General features: G+C 29.7%; 1 protein-coding gene across 5 annotated transcripts in view; it reads right to left on the reverse strand.

Annotated features, from left to right (window-relative positions):
• Positions 1 to 4: 4 nt before the first annotated feature.
• Positions 5 to 20,666, reverse strand: part of LOC126917844 (putative thiamine transporter SLC35F3) — a 42,939-nt gene continuing 22,277 nt past the window's right edge. Inside the window, exons 10-12 of one of the 5 annotated variants that reach the window (XR_007711095.1) lie at positions 11,284 to 11,714; positions 6,757 to 6,834; positions 5 to 4,287 (exon numbers count right to left, since the gene is read on the reverse strand). Coding sequence is in view for 4 of the 5 variants with exons in the window: in XM_050725189.1 (XP_050581146.1) it covers positions 11,291 to 11,714 (424 nt within the window). In the remaining variant the exon portion in view is untranslated. Of the gene's footprint in view, positions 4,288 to 6,756; positions 6,835 to 11,283; positions 11,715 to 13,653; positions 13,684 to 17,351; positions 20,513 to 20,666 lie in introns of those variants that run through there. The other 4 variants (XM_050725190.1, XM_050725189.1, XM_050725191.1 and 1 more) reach the window with 4 other exon arrangements.

The raw sequence follows: 20,666 nt of genomic DNA on the forward strand, positions 1-20,666 counted from the left end.
ATAAATAAAAAAATTAAACAGTTTCTAGCAAGGGCGAAGCGAGTACTTAACATTAATAGAAACGATTTTCAACCACTTTACAGTATAATCACTAACAATACGTATAAATTAAAGTATACGTATGTATATGTATGTACTTGTATACTTTCATATATACAGATTTACTTTTCTGTATTTGTAACTATTTGTAATTCGTTACTTACATAAATTTAGAAATATAAAATAACGAAACCAACGATATGAGTTAAATTTAGTTACAAGCATATTAAATGTATTAAATTTACTAAAAAAATATAAATTCCGTATTAATCTTGTTAATTTCACATCGTTTAGAATTGATAATAATTTAAGAATTCAGTATTTAAAACGTTTTATTTGAAGAAATCTAACGATAAACTTAAATAATGATTACAAGAATTATAAATATTTCCTATCAGCGTTGTTTTATTTTTATTATATTATTTGAACGTCAATTAATAATGATACAATTGATAATAAATAAGTACTGTTTAAGTTTAACTCGTTAAATTCATTTTAAAGTACAGTATAACATGAATGCAATGTAATTTGAATTTTCATGCTATGATATTTTTAATGCAAAAGAACAAATCCACGATGTTCCATCCGATCCAATTAACAAGATTGTAAGATTTAGAAGTACTACATTATTTTCTCTTTCAAATCAAACAATTTTCGCATAAGTAACTTCGTTCTTCGATTATACTGCTAAAAGAAGACAAAGCATATTGTACTATATGTATGTAACAAGTAGAGCATTTCAATGGGGTCACGTAAATATCTCTAATTGATTAATTATCAGTACATAAAGAAACTATTTAGAGCACATTAAACTGCTCAAAAGGAAAAACAAAATGATAGAGAAATAATTTTTCTAAAGATCAATTTTTAAGATATTTGAAGGTTATCGGTATGTTTTTAAACAAAATTAAATTCATGTTTTCTTTAATGTAATCGCATAACCGTATTTTACATTCATATAAAGAATATAAACACAAATGTAATAGTGTTCCCATCGTTTAATCTAAAAATATTTTATTCTGAAAGTATCTAAAACTTTTTAAAAAGCTAATATAACTTCTATACACACATTTTTTCACATGCTTAAATATAGATAATACATTACAGATATTTAGACGATCCCATATACGAGCGTGTAAGATGGTTCATTTAACTTAGCCCAGACTAACAGAAATTGTCCGCCAAGTGACTGTAGCACGATTTCGCTATACAATGTTTGTATATAAGTACTTATATACCAGTATGAGTATATTTATCAGCGGCAATTGTATGTGAATCTGAACTAGACTCTAGTATGGTCTATATCGAACACATAAACATTTTTATATCTTATAAAAGCTATGAATCCAAACCAATACCAAATAATATACATATTTAAATAACCAATTTTCAAATATAACGCTAATTGTAAGAAAATGTTTTTTAATTTCCAACTTTGCTTTTCACTCAACATTTAGAAAATCAGTTGGACACTTGACTAGATGGTTAATGACATAATCTTTGTTTATTTAAACACCAAAAAATTAAATAAAATATTACTTTAATCGAATATAATTTTATTTTAATCAAATTAGCTTATCAAAGTTCAATATACGACGTTAATGAAAATAGTTTATCTGTTTAAAACATAATACGATACAATTAAATAATTTTATATATTTAAGGTAGTTACTAATAATAATTTAATTAATACATATTAACAGTAGTTATTTATAGTAATTTCTACATAAGACATTATTACTTAAAATAGGAGTTAAAATTTATTCACTCTCCGATCAACAAATCTATAATCTACTCTTAATTTTAATATTATAATTGCTATAATTATAATTCTGTTATATATTAATAACCGTCGGTATTTTGTCGAATGGATTGTTTTTGTATAATAACGATATTGTTGTATAATGATCTTTTACGGAACTCATAATTTACTTATTTAATAGAAAATCTACTTTATAAAGTAAAACAAGTTGTTGCCATTTTTTATAGAAAATTATTTCGATAAAATTTCTTTTCGTTTAAAATTGGATATAAAAATTCTATTCAGCCATTCAGTGCTGTCACAACAATGTTTCTTATTATTATATTTCTCTAACTGAAAATAACTTGCATTATTAAGCAAAATTTCCTTCTTTACGATAGATTTAATAAGATATAATATATAATTGATGTATAATTATCGTGATATCACGTGAAAAATGTACTTACAATCCCTTGAAAGTATTACATAAGCATACTATTTACCGCTTACAGAATATATCTATTATGTAATTAATACTTTTACAGATTCATTTTAAATAATTTCATTATTCTATAATAGAATAATAAATATAAAATAGATAGTAGATTATTTGAATGCCATAAAAAGACAGGTTTATTTTTCGATAATCGAGATATTTATCGTGGCCAAAATAAAGTGCTATGTACTTAAAATGTTTTATGTTAAAATATTACAAAGATTTTTAATAAAATTGTTTATATACTCGTATGATTTTCTTCGTAGTATCATAGAGTCATTAAAATGTTAAAGGCTAAAGAAATCAATAATTGAAGCATCACAAGCGAAATTATTACTTAATCTTACACATTATCGATATTTTCATAAAGTTGATTTCTTTTCTTTCTTTTGTTTTTTCTGCAATGATTTCGAAAATTCAGAAAGGAAATGGCAACTCCTGCTAAAACCACGTAGGTCAGTTTTTCGCTAAATCTCAAGAATTCTACAAGGGAAAGATCTTCCAACTACCAGAAACATGAAATAATGTCATCGATCAAAGTGGCACATACATGATTGATTAATCTTATTTCTATATTTAGAAATTGTTCTATCTGGAACACATAGAAGAGCCACGCGAGGTCTTTGTCAGAAAAGCTTATAGAACGATTGTACAGGGGGCTACTTTTGAGCTGGAATCTAGGGAGGCCATAGACAAATCGCTCTTTAGAATTTTAATTTATTTCGCACTCAGTAGTCGTGGATATGTTATAAATTCGGTATTTCCAAAGGGTAATTTGGAAGCATATTGTAAGGATACAAGTTGCCAAGAAAACCCGGAAAACTCAATTTCCGCAAAACCCGAATACTTCTCATTACTTCAGATAACACCTCAGCCTTGCCAGAGAAAGATGCGCTACGGCAATGTGAAAGGTTGCAGTTCAGATACGTTTCAACTTTCGACACAGCATCCTTCAACCCTCGTACGAGACAGACATTCTTAAACATTTACATATTCAAAGTAATCATCGATCAAACGCACATAGGTATACACTCAGTCAAAAAAACATACATATACACATATACACGTGCTATAATCATTCTCACTGTTTCTGTTAAAGTTCAAACTTTGCTTGCTATCATTGAATTAACAAGACACGTCCATATAGAAATAAATGAAAAAAATGATAAAACATTGTATGTAAAATATAATATTTTTCAATATTAGCGTTTGAAACGCACTGAAACTGATTAGTAAAATCAACTGATTTATCATGAATACATTTGAATTTTATAAAAAAATATGAAGTAACTGTATAATTAAAAATAAATTCAAAGTCGATAAAAATATTATTGAATTCAAATACGATATTTTTTTATAACAAATTTTCTAAAGTTATTCCATACTTATCAAATATAAAATATACGATTTACTACGATGCTTCGATAAGAACTTTTGTCGATTTGGATCCATTCACTTTTACACATAATTATAATCTTTACTTAATAATACGGATTAATTGATCAAAAACAAACAATCTAAATAATATGACGAAGAATATCGTATAGCTTGAGAAGAAAAAAGGTAATATTTACCAAATCACTTATCTGAAATTTATTTGGTTTAGGAATTTCAATAAAAATATATGCATACTTATTTTAGAATTATTGAAAGAGAAAATTTATAATAGCTTCTTTTAACTTCTTTTATTAGTATTCTGAAAGAGAAATGCAATAAAAAAGAAATTTGAACGAATTTTTATTGCAACGAAGAATCCCTTCCGATATTGCTTACCGTATTTGTTATTACCGGCATTCTTTGGGACTTTTTCGATTAAAACGTTAACGTTTTGAAAGTCCATACATTATTTCTTTGGCAAATCAATTCTACCTGTAATCGAAGCGATAGTACACCTAGTCACCGAACTCTTCCCGACGGTGAACGAAGATGTGATTTTATGTAACCCGTGCGATAATCGATCACGTCGCGTTGCGTGCCTCCTGATACGCCGTGTCCGTGTCTTCTACTCCATCTGCAATTAAATCTTAGATTATTCGAGATGTCTGCAGGTTTTTCGGACTAGCATTTATCTCTGCATGCAAGTATATATTTCTTTTTTTCTTTTCAACATTAAATAGCTAAATTGTAGAAATTTTCTAACAGGAAAATATTTCACACGAAATATGATTCTAATCATAACAAGAATTCCTGTAAGTTAACATAAATTGTAGAAAATTTCTACAGAAATAGCTTCAAATGATTTCTGTTTTAAAATTTGCGGACTGTTTTTTCCATGAAAAAGAGAGAAGAAAATATACAACGAATTGAATATGTAAACGATATCTCAACATTTCAAACATTTCCGTAAAAGCCTACTTATTTCTCCATCTACACAGGTATCTTATAATAATAATAACTGCATGTATTCAAATAAGTTTCTTGTTAAATGTAAATCTCTCTTACGAAAGGTCTAACTTACTTGTGTGTCAATTTTTCATACGTTTCAGAACTTTACTAAATATAACAGGTAATACCACATTATACAGTTAGATGACATGTATAGTGAGTAGTCTAACGGAGAAATATTCTATGATAAAGTAAAAGCATCCAATAATTGAAATTAAAAAAGATATAAACATACATGATATTACATGTATGATGTTGCAACGATATGGTAGCGATTTGAGTAACTCCAATGAAACAAATTTGAAAAAATAACTGTGTATCTTATCCTTATTTGAGAAAGTGAACCGAAAACAATTATATCGAAATCTATAATATAGTAAATCGTACTATTTGATAAAAATTCAACGTTAGTTTCTTCAAGAATGAAATTTCATTTTCTATTTTCTATTTGTTCCTGCATATAACATCATTTTCTAGGTTCTAAGTAATGATATCGATACTCGATGCGTTGAAGATAATTCAGAACGTGATATTGAGTAAAAAATAGCGTACAAAATTCTTTCAGTTCCATAATTAATGAAGTATTCTATCGATTTAAACAAATTTTCTCTTCGAATCTGTTGATAAGTATATGATTTCTGTTCTCGTTTTACTTAAAGCTATTTTAAGGAATCCATTTTAATCTTTAAAAATAATTCTTTTTATATCTTTAGCCATATTACGTCTTTACGTCAGTCCTAAAAATCAGAAATAAACATTATTTCACTTTTTGATATAAGTGTTGTTTCTCTTACGCGTAATAACGTTTTGCGAGTATAGTTCGGTTCCATGCGAACAATACATGTTTGAAAACGAACACGACAATGAAAATAAATTAATTATACTGTTTATCAATATCATCCTACTTTCATTAAACATTATTTCTCGATAAAAATTGTTTAGAAAATCCCTACAGTAAAAACAATTGTGCTTAGGAAAGATCTTTATTTTAAATGATATAATGAAAATAAAAATCATATTTGGCTAATTAATAAAGGATAGAGATACATTTGAATTATGAAAACTTGACGAAATCGTAAAGAATTAACAACGTTTTTAGATAGTATTCATTATCGAATGTATTGTATTTGATTTTGAAAGATATCTCTATCTGGCATTTTCTATTAAAGATTACCCTCTGAATTAACTGGTAAAGTTTTAATATTCTTTCCTGGTATAACTTGTATATGATGGATTAAATATAATATATGCAATCTAAACTTCTTTGAAGTCATATATCTTTTTAACTTTAATTTAAAGTTCAAAGTGATCAGCATAGCAAAATTTTAGAAGAAATATATATGTACAGTTATATCTCGATACATTTTATGGAAAAGTCCGCAAATCTTAATAATATGTTACATTATACTAAATCAAAGACAGAAAATTTTTACGCGTAACGTCAAGCAGCATGACATTAGTCACGATGCTTCATTCCATAAAATGATTTACATACATATAAATGAATAATACATTAAGGAATAGGGTCAAGAAAAGGCTATGTAACAAAGTTATCTATTAACTACGGGAAAAAGATTCCAGTCATTCCTAAATGCCAGGCATATTGCGTATACTAAGTAAGAATTTTCATAAAAACACAACCTACCAGAAACTAGCATTTCAAAATTAACGATATGTACTACCTATATGTATAAGGCATGTATAATAGATACATATAAGGATACGAATATCATTATTCGATAAAATTCTAGGAAGACGTTTTGATTATTTGAATTGTTTGAATTTATGTTACACAAAATAATTTTTATCTAACTCGACAACATTAAAGTACTTACAGCTTTTCATTGCATGATAAACTCGTTTTAATATAAATTATACCTATAAACGAAATAAGTTTCGATACATAAATTACGATATTTTTAATTTTTTCAATAAAATTCCTAATTTTCGGACAAACACGAAAGAAGTATCAAAGCCAACTGAAAGACGAATACACGAAAGCCAAAATATCATAACTTATAAAACATGTTACATTTTGAGTAATATGTCAAACTACATACTAACAAATAAATATTAATTTGATAAATGAAACCACCGACAAAACTGTGTACGATATTCAAGGTTTGTCCCATGCAGATCTCGATACCGTGACAGGTGAAACGTGGATGGTTTTCTGAGAACAAAAAATTTATAGAGTTTGTCTAATAATAAGCTTGAACGTTGGAATTTGCGCAGGATTTATCGCAAAGTTAAAAGTATTTTTAACTTATTTCATGAAATTTAATTTAGTATTTAGAACATAAGATTAACGTATATAATGCATTAATGTATCTACACACATATGTATATTGACATACGTAAATTAACAATAAATGAATAAACATTTTCTTAATTTGAACAACAAGGTAACAGTAATAAAAAATTGGGCTATTATTTGATATACCAACATAGAATGAACTCAATGATTTTCTTAATATGTTATCGGGAGCATGATTCCGCAACAACAACTTTTTCCTGATGTACGCATGATACATATAATCTCAATACATATAATCATAACTATGTAGTTCTCGAGGTATTCGCAAAAAGTTGCCGACACTGTTACATTGAATTCTGCCTACAATTGTGCGTCCGTAACAATGTACGCATTACTATTAGTTGCCGGCTACCTTACGACGGTTTATTTACGGGCGTGTGATTATATCATATATGCACGTACTGCGATGTGTTTATATGTATGTGTGTCTAACGTTTGAATCTTTAAACACAAGGAGATGAGAAAAAAATACAGCTTCTTTATAGGTGATACAATGCCTGATCACGAGTAAGCGCCGAGCTCACCATTGCTTGAGCAGCGTCATTTTTTTTATTACTACATTGGGCTGCCGTGCCTAATCTTCGGCTGCTTATACCCAAACGACGCATACTTCAAAAACACGCTGTTAACAGGCTACATCCCCCCCGAAGCCTTTCTATACCTAGACGAAAGAAACTATCTCCAAGACCAAAACAACATACCCATAATTTATCATATGCAAAGGAAAATAGGAATGAAATCTATTCAATACGAGGAAAACCTAGATGGCCGCACGGCAGACACTAGGTGGAGATACAACATGGCCCTCCCCCAAAAGGATACAGAAGACAAACACAGAAAAAACATAAAAAAATATTGGTGGATACGGAATCCACAACAAAAAACAACAAGATAAAGAGCCACAGAACGGCAACGCTCACCGAATAAAAGTGTAAATATGTAAATATGTAAATATGTAAATAGATAAACAAATATTATACTAATCCCACAGAACACCCCTCCCCACCCCTCCCAGTCCATCCCCTCCCAGCCCCTCCCTAATAGGCTAGCGAACTGTCCTGTTTTTGCGTCCAGGCTTTCAGGACATAAATTAAAATATCGTACATAAGCACAGCGCAACAGCGGCTTAATTTTATCTTATTTAACAATAATAATCTTAAAAAAAAAAAAAAAAAAAAAGAGAAAAGAATGTAATAATGCATGGCTACGTCGTACCGTCGCGTATCGGTACTTTTGCCTGTACCACCCTACAATTAGAATTCAGCGTTTATTCTGGAAAAAAAATCATGTAAAAAAAATATGTAAAAAACCTGGAATTAATAAACAAAGTTAAAAAAAAAAACATTGGGCTGCCGTCGACAGTTCGGCAATCGTCGCTAAACACCCTGTATATAATATTATATAATATAGTTGTATAAATATAACAGATAAGAGTTGGTTGCCGGTACTGAGACGTATGCTGCCATGGACAGATAATTATAGGCAGGATTCATTCAGGAAGTGCTATCGGTGGTTTTTTGCAAATATCTGAGAAACTAGGACCGTCCGCCACTTATATGTAAGGAAACACTTGTTCAGAATCATGCCCCGACAATACGATCGTTACCCACCCAATATAAAAAAAAATACAGAAATATTGAAAAATATTGAAATCATTTTATATTGGTATATCAATTAAGCCCCGAAAACTGATCGAATAGCTAAAAATTAATTATATTCAAATGTGTATACCATGTGTACCCTAATATTATTATATTATTATAATACAACGAGCAGATTGCAAGTAATTTGAAGTTGTCAAGTTAAATGATTTATACGTTATACTTCATATTAAAAGAATATGATATATTTAACGTATAAGATGAAACATATTAATATGATTACACAAAGTGTCCCTGATTTTTATTAATTAATTTAATAATTTAATAATTAATAATTTAATAATTAATTTAATCATTTTTACTAATATAAACAAATTTTTAAATAGGAAAAGATAGGATTTTCGGGGGACGAATATTATGGTTGTCAAATTATTCTTGTAGAGATCAAATTTTTTTTTTAGACTCAAAATCTCTTATTATTCTTTTATGTAAAATTATTTACTTTTCTATTATTTAAGATATTCAATTCACCACGTTATTGCAATATTACCCTGAAACGATTTTGGCATCAAAGTTTAAACCAGATTAATCATCTTTTATTCTTGATTGTATTCACAATCACCACCATGGATCGGTGGAGATTTGGAGGTTTGCTTGCATCGTATTCTACTCGTCATGAGGACCAAACTTGCTAAGAAACCATAAATCGTAACTCAATCCGCCTTTTTGAAAGATGATGGTAAGGTACCATTGACATTATTTACAATGTGTCTATATTTCGCAGCTAGATAGAAAGTAAATAGCGTAATATTAATGAGAAAACAGGAAATTATTCTTTAGTACGTGAAATAGTTCACCCTAAATACAAACACATAATATTGGTGTTTCCAATATGTCCTCTCCGCGTTCTTCGCGAATCGTGTCTTCTTCAACGCTATTCGATTTTCGTTTGAAGGGTCTTTTCATACAGTGAATATTTTTGTGATATGTATTTGAAATTATGAAGTTAGTTACTTCATTCTATTTAGGATGGACTATCTCACATGCTAAGAGATAATTACCAGTTTCCTTATTAATATATCACGTTATTTACTTTCTACCTGACTGCGAGTTGTAAACGTATTGTAAATGTCAATGTATGAATCAACGAAACCTTAATATTATTTTTTAAGTAAACTATTGCGACTCGTGGTTCCTTTGACAAGTTTGATTCCCATGACGAGTAAAATACTACGACACAAGCAAAGCAAAAATTTGATCTTCAATTTCAATCTCGCAGCAATTCTTTTTAACAAATCTCAGCCGATACGAAGGTGTATGTAGAATTGCGTTATGGTGGTCTTGGTTTCTGATTACCCTATAGACACGTAAGTGTGATTAATTAAACCTTTTCATAGAGTAAAATATGTAGTGCAAAAATACTCTTTTCACGTACATTTTGATCTAATTTGCTTTTTCAGTGAAAATAATGTTTATTAAAATACAATACTTCGTTAATCTGTTCCCTTTTCCAAGTCTTCCAAATTTGAATGCATTTAGTAATTATCGGTTTTTAAACGAGACTGCACTTTTAGATGGAAGCGTATCATACTTTATGTCTTCAAAATACAAGTGCCTTTCCTTGTTATTGTTCTATTTTGCTTGTTCTACGATCAAAACTTGAGCTTTTTACATAAATGTGCAAAATTTATAGAATTTTGACTTGCTACATCGAAAGTTAATATTCTCTTCTGTCTTCTCTGCCTAAGCGACCTATGTGTTAAGATAATGTAACCTAATTGGAGTTATATTGTTCAGATTATTGAATTTACATTTACGTTAGTTATAAATTTATATGACTGAAAATATATGATTCTATGTAAATGACCGATGATTTGAATACAAAAATAATTTGCCAAGCATAATATCAAACCTTATAACTTTTTCTTCAATCACTTTTTCATAACATTAACACGATAATTTTAGTAAGAAAAAGCTGATCTCACCAAGCATAATGCGATATCGTCAACATCGTCTACTATCTCATTTTAAAAATTTGTCTTTATAGAAATTCATGGTCAACAACGTATTTTACGTTAGAAATGGCCGAGAAAAATTTTTGCAGAACATATATTTACAATTTCCTATAACCTGAAAATAAGAGTGGTAAGCATAAATTATAATAATATGTAATATAATAATGTAATGTAGAATAATTATTTCCATTGTTCTCAGAATAATGATTCTTTTATGAGATAATAAAAAATATGTGTGTGGGTAACTTTCTGTTAAATTGGTATTAATTGGGTATCGGGCAGACCGTACAGAATAAAAAATTGATACCCTTCTTACTTCAGGCATTCTCTAACTTATAATTATTTGTCTGTACTGTGACGTGTAAAGTTTGATGTCTATTAATTACAATAATTATGGAAAGCTATATAATTACTGCTTGTTCTTATTTAACACAATTTTTAAGAAATAATATTAGTAATTATGTGCTGTGACTTCCTTGCAGAATATTGCGAATTATTTTTAATTGCAATATGTAATTTCAGCTTATTTTTTATAACGATGGTACGTAAAAAAACAAAAAAAAAATGGAAAAAGAAAAGTCAATCAATGAAATTGACTTTGAAAACAAGTTTAGCAACTTTTTCGAGTAGATATATCGTATGCACGTAAGCGCATAACCTCGAGTCGCGGCTTTGATATTCAGCCATACCTTGAAATTAGTTCTGAAGGCCAGGAGGATGGGAACGTTGATGACTATTCGTCGTGATCGAGGTTGTGATCGAGGTTGAGGTCGAGGTCGAAGTCGAGATAGTCGTTGTGATGGAAGTTGAAATCGGAGTCAAGGTTGAGGTCGTGATGGAAATAGGGACTCGGCGACGTTGGGATTCGGAAGCCGTGTTGTTCTGCTGGGATGAGTTAATATGCCGATGTGTCAGATTCGCGGTCGTTGTCATCGGTGGTTCGCTGCTTGACTGGTTGCTGTTAACTTGACTGCTGTTACTGCTGTTCATTGGTAGTAACATTTGACCATCGCCATGAGTCGACGGCACACCGTAGCTTCGCAGCCGATACTGCCGTTGTTGCATTGAAGGACAGCGGCTTCTAGCAAAAGTACTCCTGCGTTGCTGCCCACCCGTGGTACTGCGTATATTAATCCCAGGCTATCATCAGTATTTTCATTATTTCCTGCAAGGACCTGTACACGGCTTCTTTCGACAGCACTTGGCCTTTGCCTTGGTATTTCTCTGATGTAGCGGCATTATCTTATTTTCTATTCAACTCGTACGTATCATTAAATCAAACAAACTATACGCGTTCGTTAAGCTACCTAACTCTTTGCTCTTTTTCGTGATTTACCACTGTACGGGTTGAAATTAATTGTCGTCGCAGAAATTCGAACTTTTCTTTAATACTTATTTTATTTTAATATTTATTCTTTTCTATATTTCTCTCGTATTTCTGAATCACAATCATATGCTAATTATACGTGAAATACTGTATGCTTTATTTATTTCTAATGTTGCTCAATGTATTTTCACTAATTACATCACAATTACGTAATTATAAATATGTACAAACATTTGTACGAATTGTTGGCACATTCATTAATGGCAAAAAGATACTATACGTATAATATAGGACAAACGATCGCAACATTGATAGAATTTATATCCTTAGAATTTCTGCGTCGATTAAAATATTCATTGTCATGATAAAATATTGATTTGCGTATAATGAACATTAGAATTGTATAGTGTCGGAAAATATTGCAGAATAGTATCAATTTACAACGCATTTACGATACACAATTTTGTTTTGGTTATACACGAAACAAAAATTGAACTTGCAATTGATCTATTTACATCACCTTTTATTATCAAAGGACACGTTTAATAAAATATATGATACATTAGGATTAGTGTGAACATTAAGATTTACTATATGTACAGAAGCAAGTATGCACGGCATGCTTTTTAGTTAAAAGAAGCAAATGCCTTAAAAAATAATTGGTTTTACACACATATACACACACGCACACACATAAAGATTAATACTGTCACGGCATGCAACAAGGCATGCATTTTTTCATATTTTTTATTTGTCACTTAGAAAAGAAAATTCATCTGAAAAAGAATGCTAAAGATTGTGCTCGAAATTTAAAATATCTAGAAATCCAAAGAGTGTAAATAATAATTGTTCAATATCTCTAGTCAAATAGTTATAACGTTTTTATCTCAGTTAAATGATTATAACTTTTCCATCAGTTAGACATAAGGCCGAAACTTCCGAAAATGTCCATGCTCCGATACGATGGAAATTTTGAAAATAGATTCTTCGTAAGTAAAAAAAATGTTTAAAAGGAGGATTTTTAGCGTCTCATAAGTTGAAACACTTTTCCATTTTTCCTAAACATAACTGAAACTTCCTCATATTTCGACATAAATCATATTTTTCTTATGGTCTGCACACCATTTTTCACTTAGAATTAATTGTACGTTTCTTTAGCCACTCGACTTTTATTCAACGATTACTCAATTTCTTGGCAAAAGAAAATAAATTAATGCGATGCAACATTTTAGAGATATTTGCGAAATACATTTGTACTTATTGTCGATACTCGTTACCGACGAATTAGCCCTGAATTACGAAGTAAAGTAACACAAGCAATGTAACCAACGTGCAATGTAAAACATCATCTATCGTGCATACATAGATATATAGGCCGATATATAGAAGAAAAATAAAAAAATGTTAAAAACGTGTCTTACCTTCGAGTTGCCAAACATTCTTCTTCTAAACATTGTTTTTATCTAAATGGAACCTACATATTTCAAAAGTTTTGGTCTAAATCGGAGCACGAATGTTTTCGGAAAAGATACATATTTATACACTATAATCGAATGAAACATCTATTTTAGCGATAAATCTGGTATTATTAATTTATTATTTTACTTATCGTCAATAATGTGCCATAATTATGATTTATGTTACTAAATTGTAAACTTGCGACGTTGAGATAAAATAAACAGATGAATTTTCGACGTAAGTAACATAAAACGAAGGCGATGTATTTTCTTACCTCGAACTGTGACTCATGAGGACTATATTTCTGTAACAGCATATAATGGATCCTGATTGTTTGGAAGCGAGTGATGAAGTGTTGACGTTGATTCACACACAACACAACAAGCAGCTCAAGCAATTTTGTTGTATTTCTTATGTGATTAAATGTTTTGATTCATATAAAAAATAACATTAATAATAAACTGTGACTGCATAAATATCTCACAATCAGTCAACTTTGCAGATTAAAAGTTGAAATAAAATAACAAAAGAAATGTCGAAATATATATTGTTACAATTGAATATCAATGAAAATTAAAGGATTACGTTAAAATCCCCGACATAGGTTTCTTCAAAGGTTTCACCGACATGATTCACCAACATCAATCTTGATCGACAATAATTTGGTTGATAATAATATTTAACCGACAACATTAGGTAATATAAGACCTTACATTAATTTGTAAATGTCTTTGGATTAGATTATAAGGGTCCTAATGTTTTGGCATGGTATTTCGTAGCCGATAGCGGGTAGCCGGTAGAAACCGTTTGGGTTGAATTTTGGCTCCTCCGCCTTTCTCAACCAGACTTGGAATCGGCAAGCTTCTAGTTGGTACAACTTTCCCTGTGGGGACGCAGGCTAGCCGTTTTCCAAGATGTCTTACCCTCGTCCAGACATATCCAGTCTTCTGAGCTAATTGGCTTTTCTATTATTTCCTTCTGTCACCTCGCACATCCCCATGTATAGGTATGAGCAGTAACGCCTTCATCAATCCGTATCCCTATTCCCTTAAATCACCTCATGTAATCCACCACTTCCTTCCAATATTCGCTGAACTAATCAACCCTTGTAATCGGTGCAAAATAGCTAATTGTTATAATCACCTACTATCACAGTCTCCTCTTTCTTTTCATTTTATCCCTCTTTATGATCCCATCCATAACCATAGTTACTGCTTTGCTGTTTACACTAACCAACCATCTCTCTTCTGTTTTGCTGGTGCTTCAGCAACCACCGCCAATCTACCTTCGTAAAAGCAGGTCTTGCGATACTATTGAATTATTACGTGAAAAGATTTATCTACATAAATGCAAGAGCATATCTTTTCTACCTTTCTTCCTCTAGCCCTCCATTTCCACCCTAGTCACCATCGCTATGCCCGCTGTCGTCCTCCGTCTCCATTAAGTTCATCACAACCTCACCAAACCCAAACCTAACTAATTAAAAATCTGTATCTTTATTTTTTAAACATGTACAAATAAAAGAATATCTATACTTTATATTTCTATATAAATATTATACCATTACGTTTCAATTCATTTTATTAAAGATTTGTTTTCATCTTTCTTGCTTTTTTCGAATGTTCCTATTTATACTTACCTTTAACTTATTTATCGTCATACATTATTGATAGTGTATAATTGATAGAAAACATACATTGATCAAGACTGGTGTTGGTGAATTTGTATCAGCGGAAACCATATTGATGGAATCTGCGTCGGCAATTTTAACGTAATCCAAAATTAAAATTTCTTTTGTAATAATTAAATTCTTTAAAAATGTATGAAGATTCTGAAATTTATACACATATTTTAAATACACCCAACAACAAATTTTTCATATTCTTAAATTGTCAAAAATTTTTTAGTGCAATTCAAAAGCTTGCATGTAGAATCAATATTTCTCGTGAATTTTCTTAGTAAGAAATATGTTTATACGTAGAACAAGTAAACAAATCGTAATCGTAAAAAATATACTTGGAGTTACATTATTTTTTCATATTTTTATATTATTTTCTCATCGTCGCTATTTCTGATAATTGAGAAATTCAAATATAAATGAAGCAGAAAGCAAAAGATATGATATTAAAGATATTTTGATATGTAATAAACTGAGAGAACGAAAAAGAAATGAGAAAATGCGAAATAAAATATAAATAGTTGGAAAGAAACGGTTTCTAATTAATTACACACTTTTCTTCTTTTTAATACTACGAACAGATATACTCGTATATGTACAGAGTAATTTATAAATGCATGTCAATATTTCAAGGAGGTAATGTAGAAACACAGGAAAATAAATAAAAAACATCCTATGGGCAATATGTCTTACGTCCTTAGTTTTCGAGTTACGAATAATTAAAGAAAGCGTTAACAACGTCTTCGCAAATCGATGGATAGGGTAAGATAAATCCATTATATAGCTACCATGATCTAAATCCACTTAGGTTTTTGTTTTTGGAGCCATTTAAAATCTATTGTATATTCAACGCAAGTGAGCAATGTACAAGATCGACAAGAAAAAATACAAAATGTATTTGAAACTACTCGAAGAGTATTATTAACCGTTTGAGTCCCAGGAGTCTTTGAAAAAACAGGGTCGAAAAATCCCGAACAGTGTAATAGCGCTTGTCCTAATCGATTGCGAAGAGAAACTAGCGGCGCAATACCGCTCGTCATATTTGTTATTTTTATGAAATACATCTATATTATTATATATGCGTACTATTAATTTATAAATATTTCAAGTTTTGTTCAATAAAAATTATTGAGAAGATAAGAATGAAATACAAAATACCGTCAGTCGTCCGTTCAAATGTACTGGGACGTTTTGTATTTATTTTCATGTGTAGATTTACTCCTTGGAGTATTGACAAACATTTATGAATCAGCCTCTATGCATATTTATGACAGATATGAAAATAATTAATCCTTCTTTTTTTCATTTAACAGAATATTCAATTTTAACAAACGTAAAATATTTATTCATGTTTTTTTAATAAATTTTATCAAAGATACGTTAATATCCTTTTTGATAAATGGTTTTCTGCATTCTATATTTTTCATTAGAAAAATACAAAGATAATAAAAATATGATACTGCATATATAGAGCAGTACGTTTAAGTATACCGAAGAACTAATTTGGACAAATCTTAAAAAATCAAGTTAAATGAGTTTTGAATTGATAATTCAAACATATAACATACTGTTACATAACTATTCTTCCAGAAAAATTAAAAACTCCATTGATGAAAATCCTTATAAGTAAAAATAGGGATTAATTGTAAGAAAAGAAATAATAAAATACAGTTGTATAGATCTATAAAAAAAACATACATGTACAATATACATATATAGAAAGATTCCATCTGATTTTTAGTTTTTCAGAATATACTATTTAATGGCATATAGTATTTGATGGCATCAACACATATGTATATTTATACAAAATTTCACAAGTGCAAGCTAGTTCATTGATTCATCAATTTGAAGATAAAGTAGCGATCGTGATATGGCAATAATAGTTATTGGTTCGATGTACTTTTGTTTATGTAGTGTTACTTCTCAAGAAAAAGATACAGACTTGGTTATGTTTCTGACGGATATACACTGAAAATTGGTTAAAAACAAGTGAAAAGATATCGAAAATGGCACGATCTTGAGTCAACAGCTTTTTCTCCGAACAATAAGTAAATATGTAAAAAAATATGATGATTAATATTGTTTCATGAAGAAAGATTGTTCATAATATAGAATAAATATTCATATATTTTTATAGATTTTTAAATTTGTAGTCAACGTGAGACACAGAGATGGTGCTCTTGTTTATATAAAAGTAGATTAGTTATTTAAATTAACGATAATACCGAATAATATAGTATCAGAGAGGAAATAGTATAAAGTATAATTGTGTATGGTACAGATACGAATACTTTACAAATTCAAATAGATTATATTCTGGAACAAAGGGATACCAATATACATATGTAGGTACCTATTATCTATGTATGAGTTGATCATATTCAACAAATGATATAATATAATATAATAGTAATGTGATAATTTAGTCTATTTTCGTTCACAATTTTCTTAATGTGAAAGTTAATCTAATAAAATCAATAATAACTGAAGAAAAGATCAAAATTTGATAGCACGAATGATATTGACATTAATTGTAACTCAGTTTCTGATGGATAGCCACTCTTTACTTATTAAATGCTGCAAATTCATTATATCCGGGATTCGTTGGATTATTTTCAATAAATCCCTATCTTCAGGAATTTTTCCTGAGACATGGAAATTATTTAAATGTATTATTTAAATCTATACCTAAAAATGATAATCTTACCTATGTTAAAAATTTTATACCTATTAGCATTCAAAATCATGTCTAAAATTTTGGAAAGATTGGCGACCCATAAGTAATATTTTTTTTGTAGAAATATAATTATCAATCGACAATATGAACACTAACAAACGTTCGATTAAAACTAATTTGGTGGAGTACTATCAGTAGCTGGCTGATCATGTAGATAAAGGCACATAGGTCGATCCGATTTATACCGATTTTCGTAAAGCTTTCAATACCGCTAGCAGCTCAATTCTCATGACTAAATTACAATTACTTAATTAGATACAATTACTTGCACATCTTTGGGGATCTACTCTCGCCATTTAGGAGCTTCATTAGGATTAGGATTCAAATAGTCAAATTTAGTAACTCATTTTCTAGAATTATCAAAATTAACTCTGGTATTTTCCAGGGTTCCCATCTAGCCCCATTTCTATTTAATTTATTTATAAGTGATATATCTGAAGTCCATAACTTTGTAAATACCTTCTTTATGCTGATGAATTAGAGATCTTCCATAGCACCGATAATCCATCTTATATCTACTCTATTAATTCAACAAGACCTACATATATGTATAGGCTCAAGGACTAGTGCACAGCTAATAAGTTATCCCACAATATAAATAAATGTTATATCATAAGATTTACAAAAAATGCAACATTGCTTTTTATTATTCTCTAAATGATCTAATTCTAAGCTCTCTTTACCCAATAAGATATTATTTCTGAATTTTTCCTTGAATTTTTCCTGAACACTACAAGTATGTTATTTCCCGCAGCTATAACCTATGTGTAACCTATACGGGTGTTCGGCTAAAGGTGTAAACAAATTTAAGCAGTGATTCTTGAAGCTAAAATGAGATGAAAATCAAGAATAAAAAGAATTGTTTTTTCAGTCTTGTTTTTAGTTATCGATAATTAAAAATTAGCCGAAATATCTCTGTATGCGAGAAAACCTCCTTACACGACCGAAAATAGGTCAGTCTAAACACCGGTGTGTACAGGGAGTCTCAATTCGTACGATATATGGATAACAGCTTATTTCGTACAAGTTGTAGAGAAGAAGTAAAGCATCTTGCACGATGTTTCCTAAGAAAAATCGTAGATTAGACATTATACCTGACCACTCGTTAAAATTCATAACAGCATTTCGAAAACCGCCTTGTGAAATTTTTAAGTAAAGAGGATTAATGTTTCCTTTAAACCATTGCTTCCGTAAGTAATTAATAAATAATGGCACATATAAACAACTTTTGCAACTTTTTTACATCTGTAGCCGAACACATTGTATATATCTATAGAACCGGTAAATTTTTCTATGATACTAGCATCAAATATATGTATATACATATATGTATTTAAATAAGTAATTTGGTCGAAATAAGATAATTTTCCATATTAATGATGATCAAACTTAAATTTCAGAATTCAAGATCATTTCATGGGTCCTGGTATAGCAAATCATGGAATTTGTTTTGGCGTCAGGTACAATTCTGGGAAGTCCAAAATATATGGTGTCATTTAAAAAAGCCAAGATGATCTTGACTTTTTATCGGGAAAATTTTTTTGGAGCGGATCGAAAACTGACTAACTTTTGTTCAAAACATTTCATTGGCAAATTATCAGAAATGCCTAAAAAATGGTAGTTAATCTTAGAAGATATATCCAGTACATATATTTCCAAATTTTAACATAAAAAATACAACATTGCATTTAAAAATATAAAAGTAAATTAACTTTAAAATTGTTTAAGCATCTCCTCTATAAGACAAGTAAATACGTCCGTCTTTCTTATTAGCACACACATACAACTTTTATATATGCCACTTTTTCACAGGTCATATAATGTAGACGTTGTTTGTTTTTGACATATCAAACTCGATAGTCTAATGTATATTGCATAATGACAAAAAAAGATAGATTTGTACGAAAATATAGCTGCTAAAATGTTACCTGCTACATGTTATTGACTTTCATTGATTAAATGTTTAGTTACTGCATTAAATAAGCTTACAAATATTACTCGTCTCTTTAACACGTTGACGCCGGCGTGCGCCATCGGCGGGTCACACGTGTCTGTCCCGAGGGGCGGCGGTGGGTCACACATGTATTTCACAAAATAGGTAGTGACCCAGCGCCGCTCCACGAGGCAGACAGTGAATTCGGGCGCCGGCGTCAACGTGTTTTAAGGAAATAGTCTATACTTTCAAGTGTTTTTGGCAATAGAATTGAAAATAGAATTGAATGTCGTCGACATACCATTAATAAAACTGTTTGCAACTAGTTAACTAGATGACTGTTTTCTGGAAGATCATATATCGTTGTATGTATATCTTAATTTTATTAAATTACTGTATTAGTGGCTATTTTTACTTATTATTGTTCACATTAAAAATAGAATCTATTCTTAATAAATTCTTAATTGAATTGAAAACAAATGAAACGACCCTCTAAATAATTTTTGATAGGATTAATATGGTAACATGTTGTAAATACTAATTACAATACTATATAATTTCCATAATTCGTATTTACATATTTAAAAACTGCGTGAACGAGTCAGTATATTTTACTTAATTGCATGAATGACTTTGAGACTTGTTACATGTAAGTATATTATCTTACATAAATAACGACTAATACAATATATTTAATGTTTGTTGTAATAATGATTTATTTCTTAAATATAAAAAAATATTCATTCAATTATACTTTAAACCTGTTGCATATTTCCGGCATCCTGTAAAATAATATGAGTACTATTTTTTATTTTTATTAATTCATGAAACACAAAAGTTCGTACCTCTAAATGGCAAAGAAAATATTCTACAGTTTGCTTAGATCTGTATCTACACAGCAAAAATATAAAATCATTGAACGGACTATCGAATGTT

The sequence above is a fragment of the Bombus affinis genome, chromosome 6 (assembly GCF_024516045.1).
Source record: "Bombus affinis isolate iyBomAffi1 chromosome 6, iyBomAffi1.2, whole genome shotgun sequence".
NCBI lineage: Eukaryota > Metazoa > Arthropoda > Insecta > Hymenoptera > Apidae > Bombus > Bombus affinis.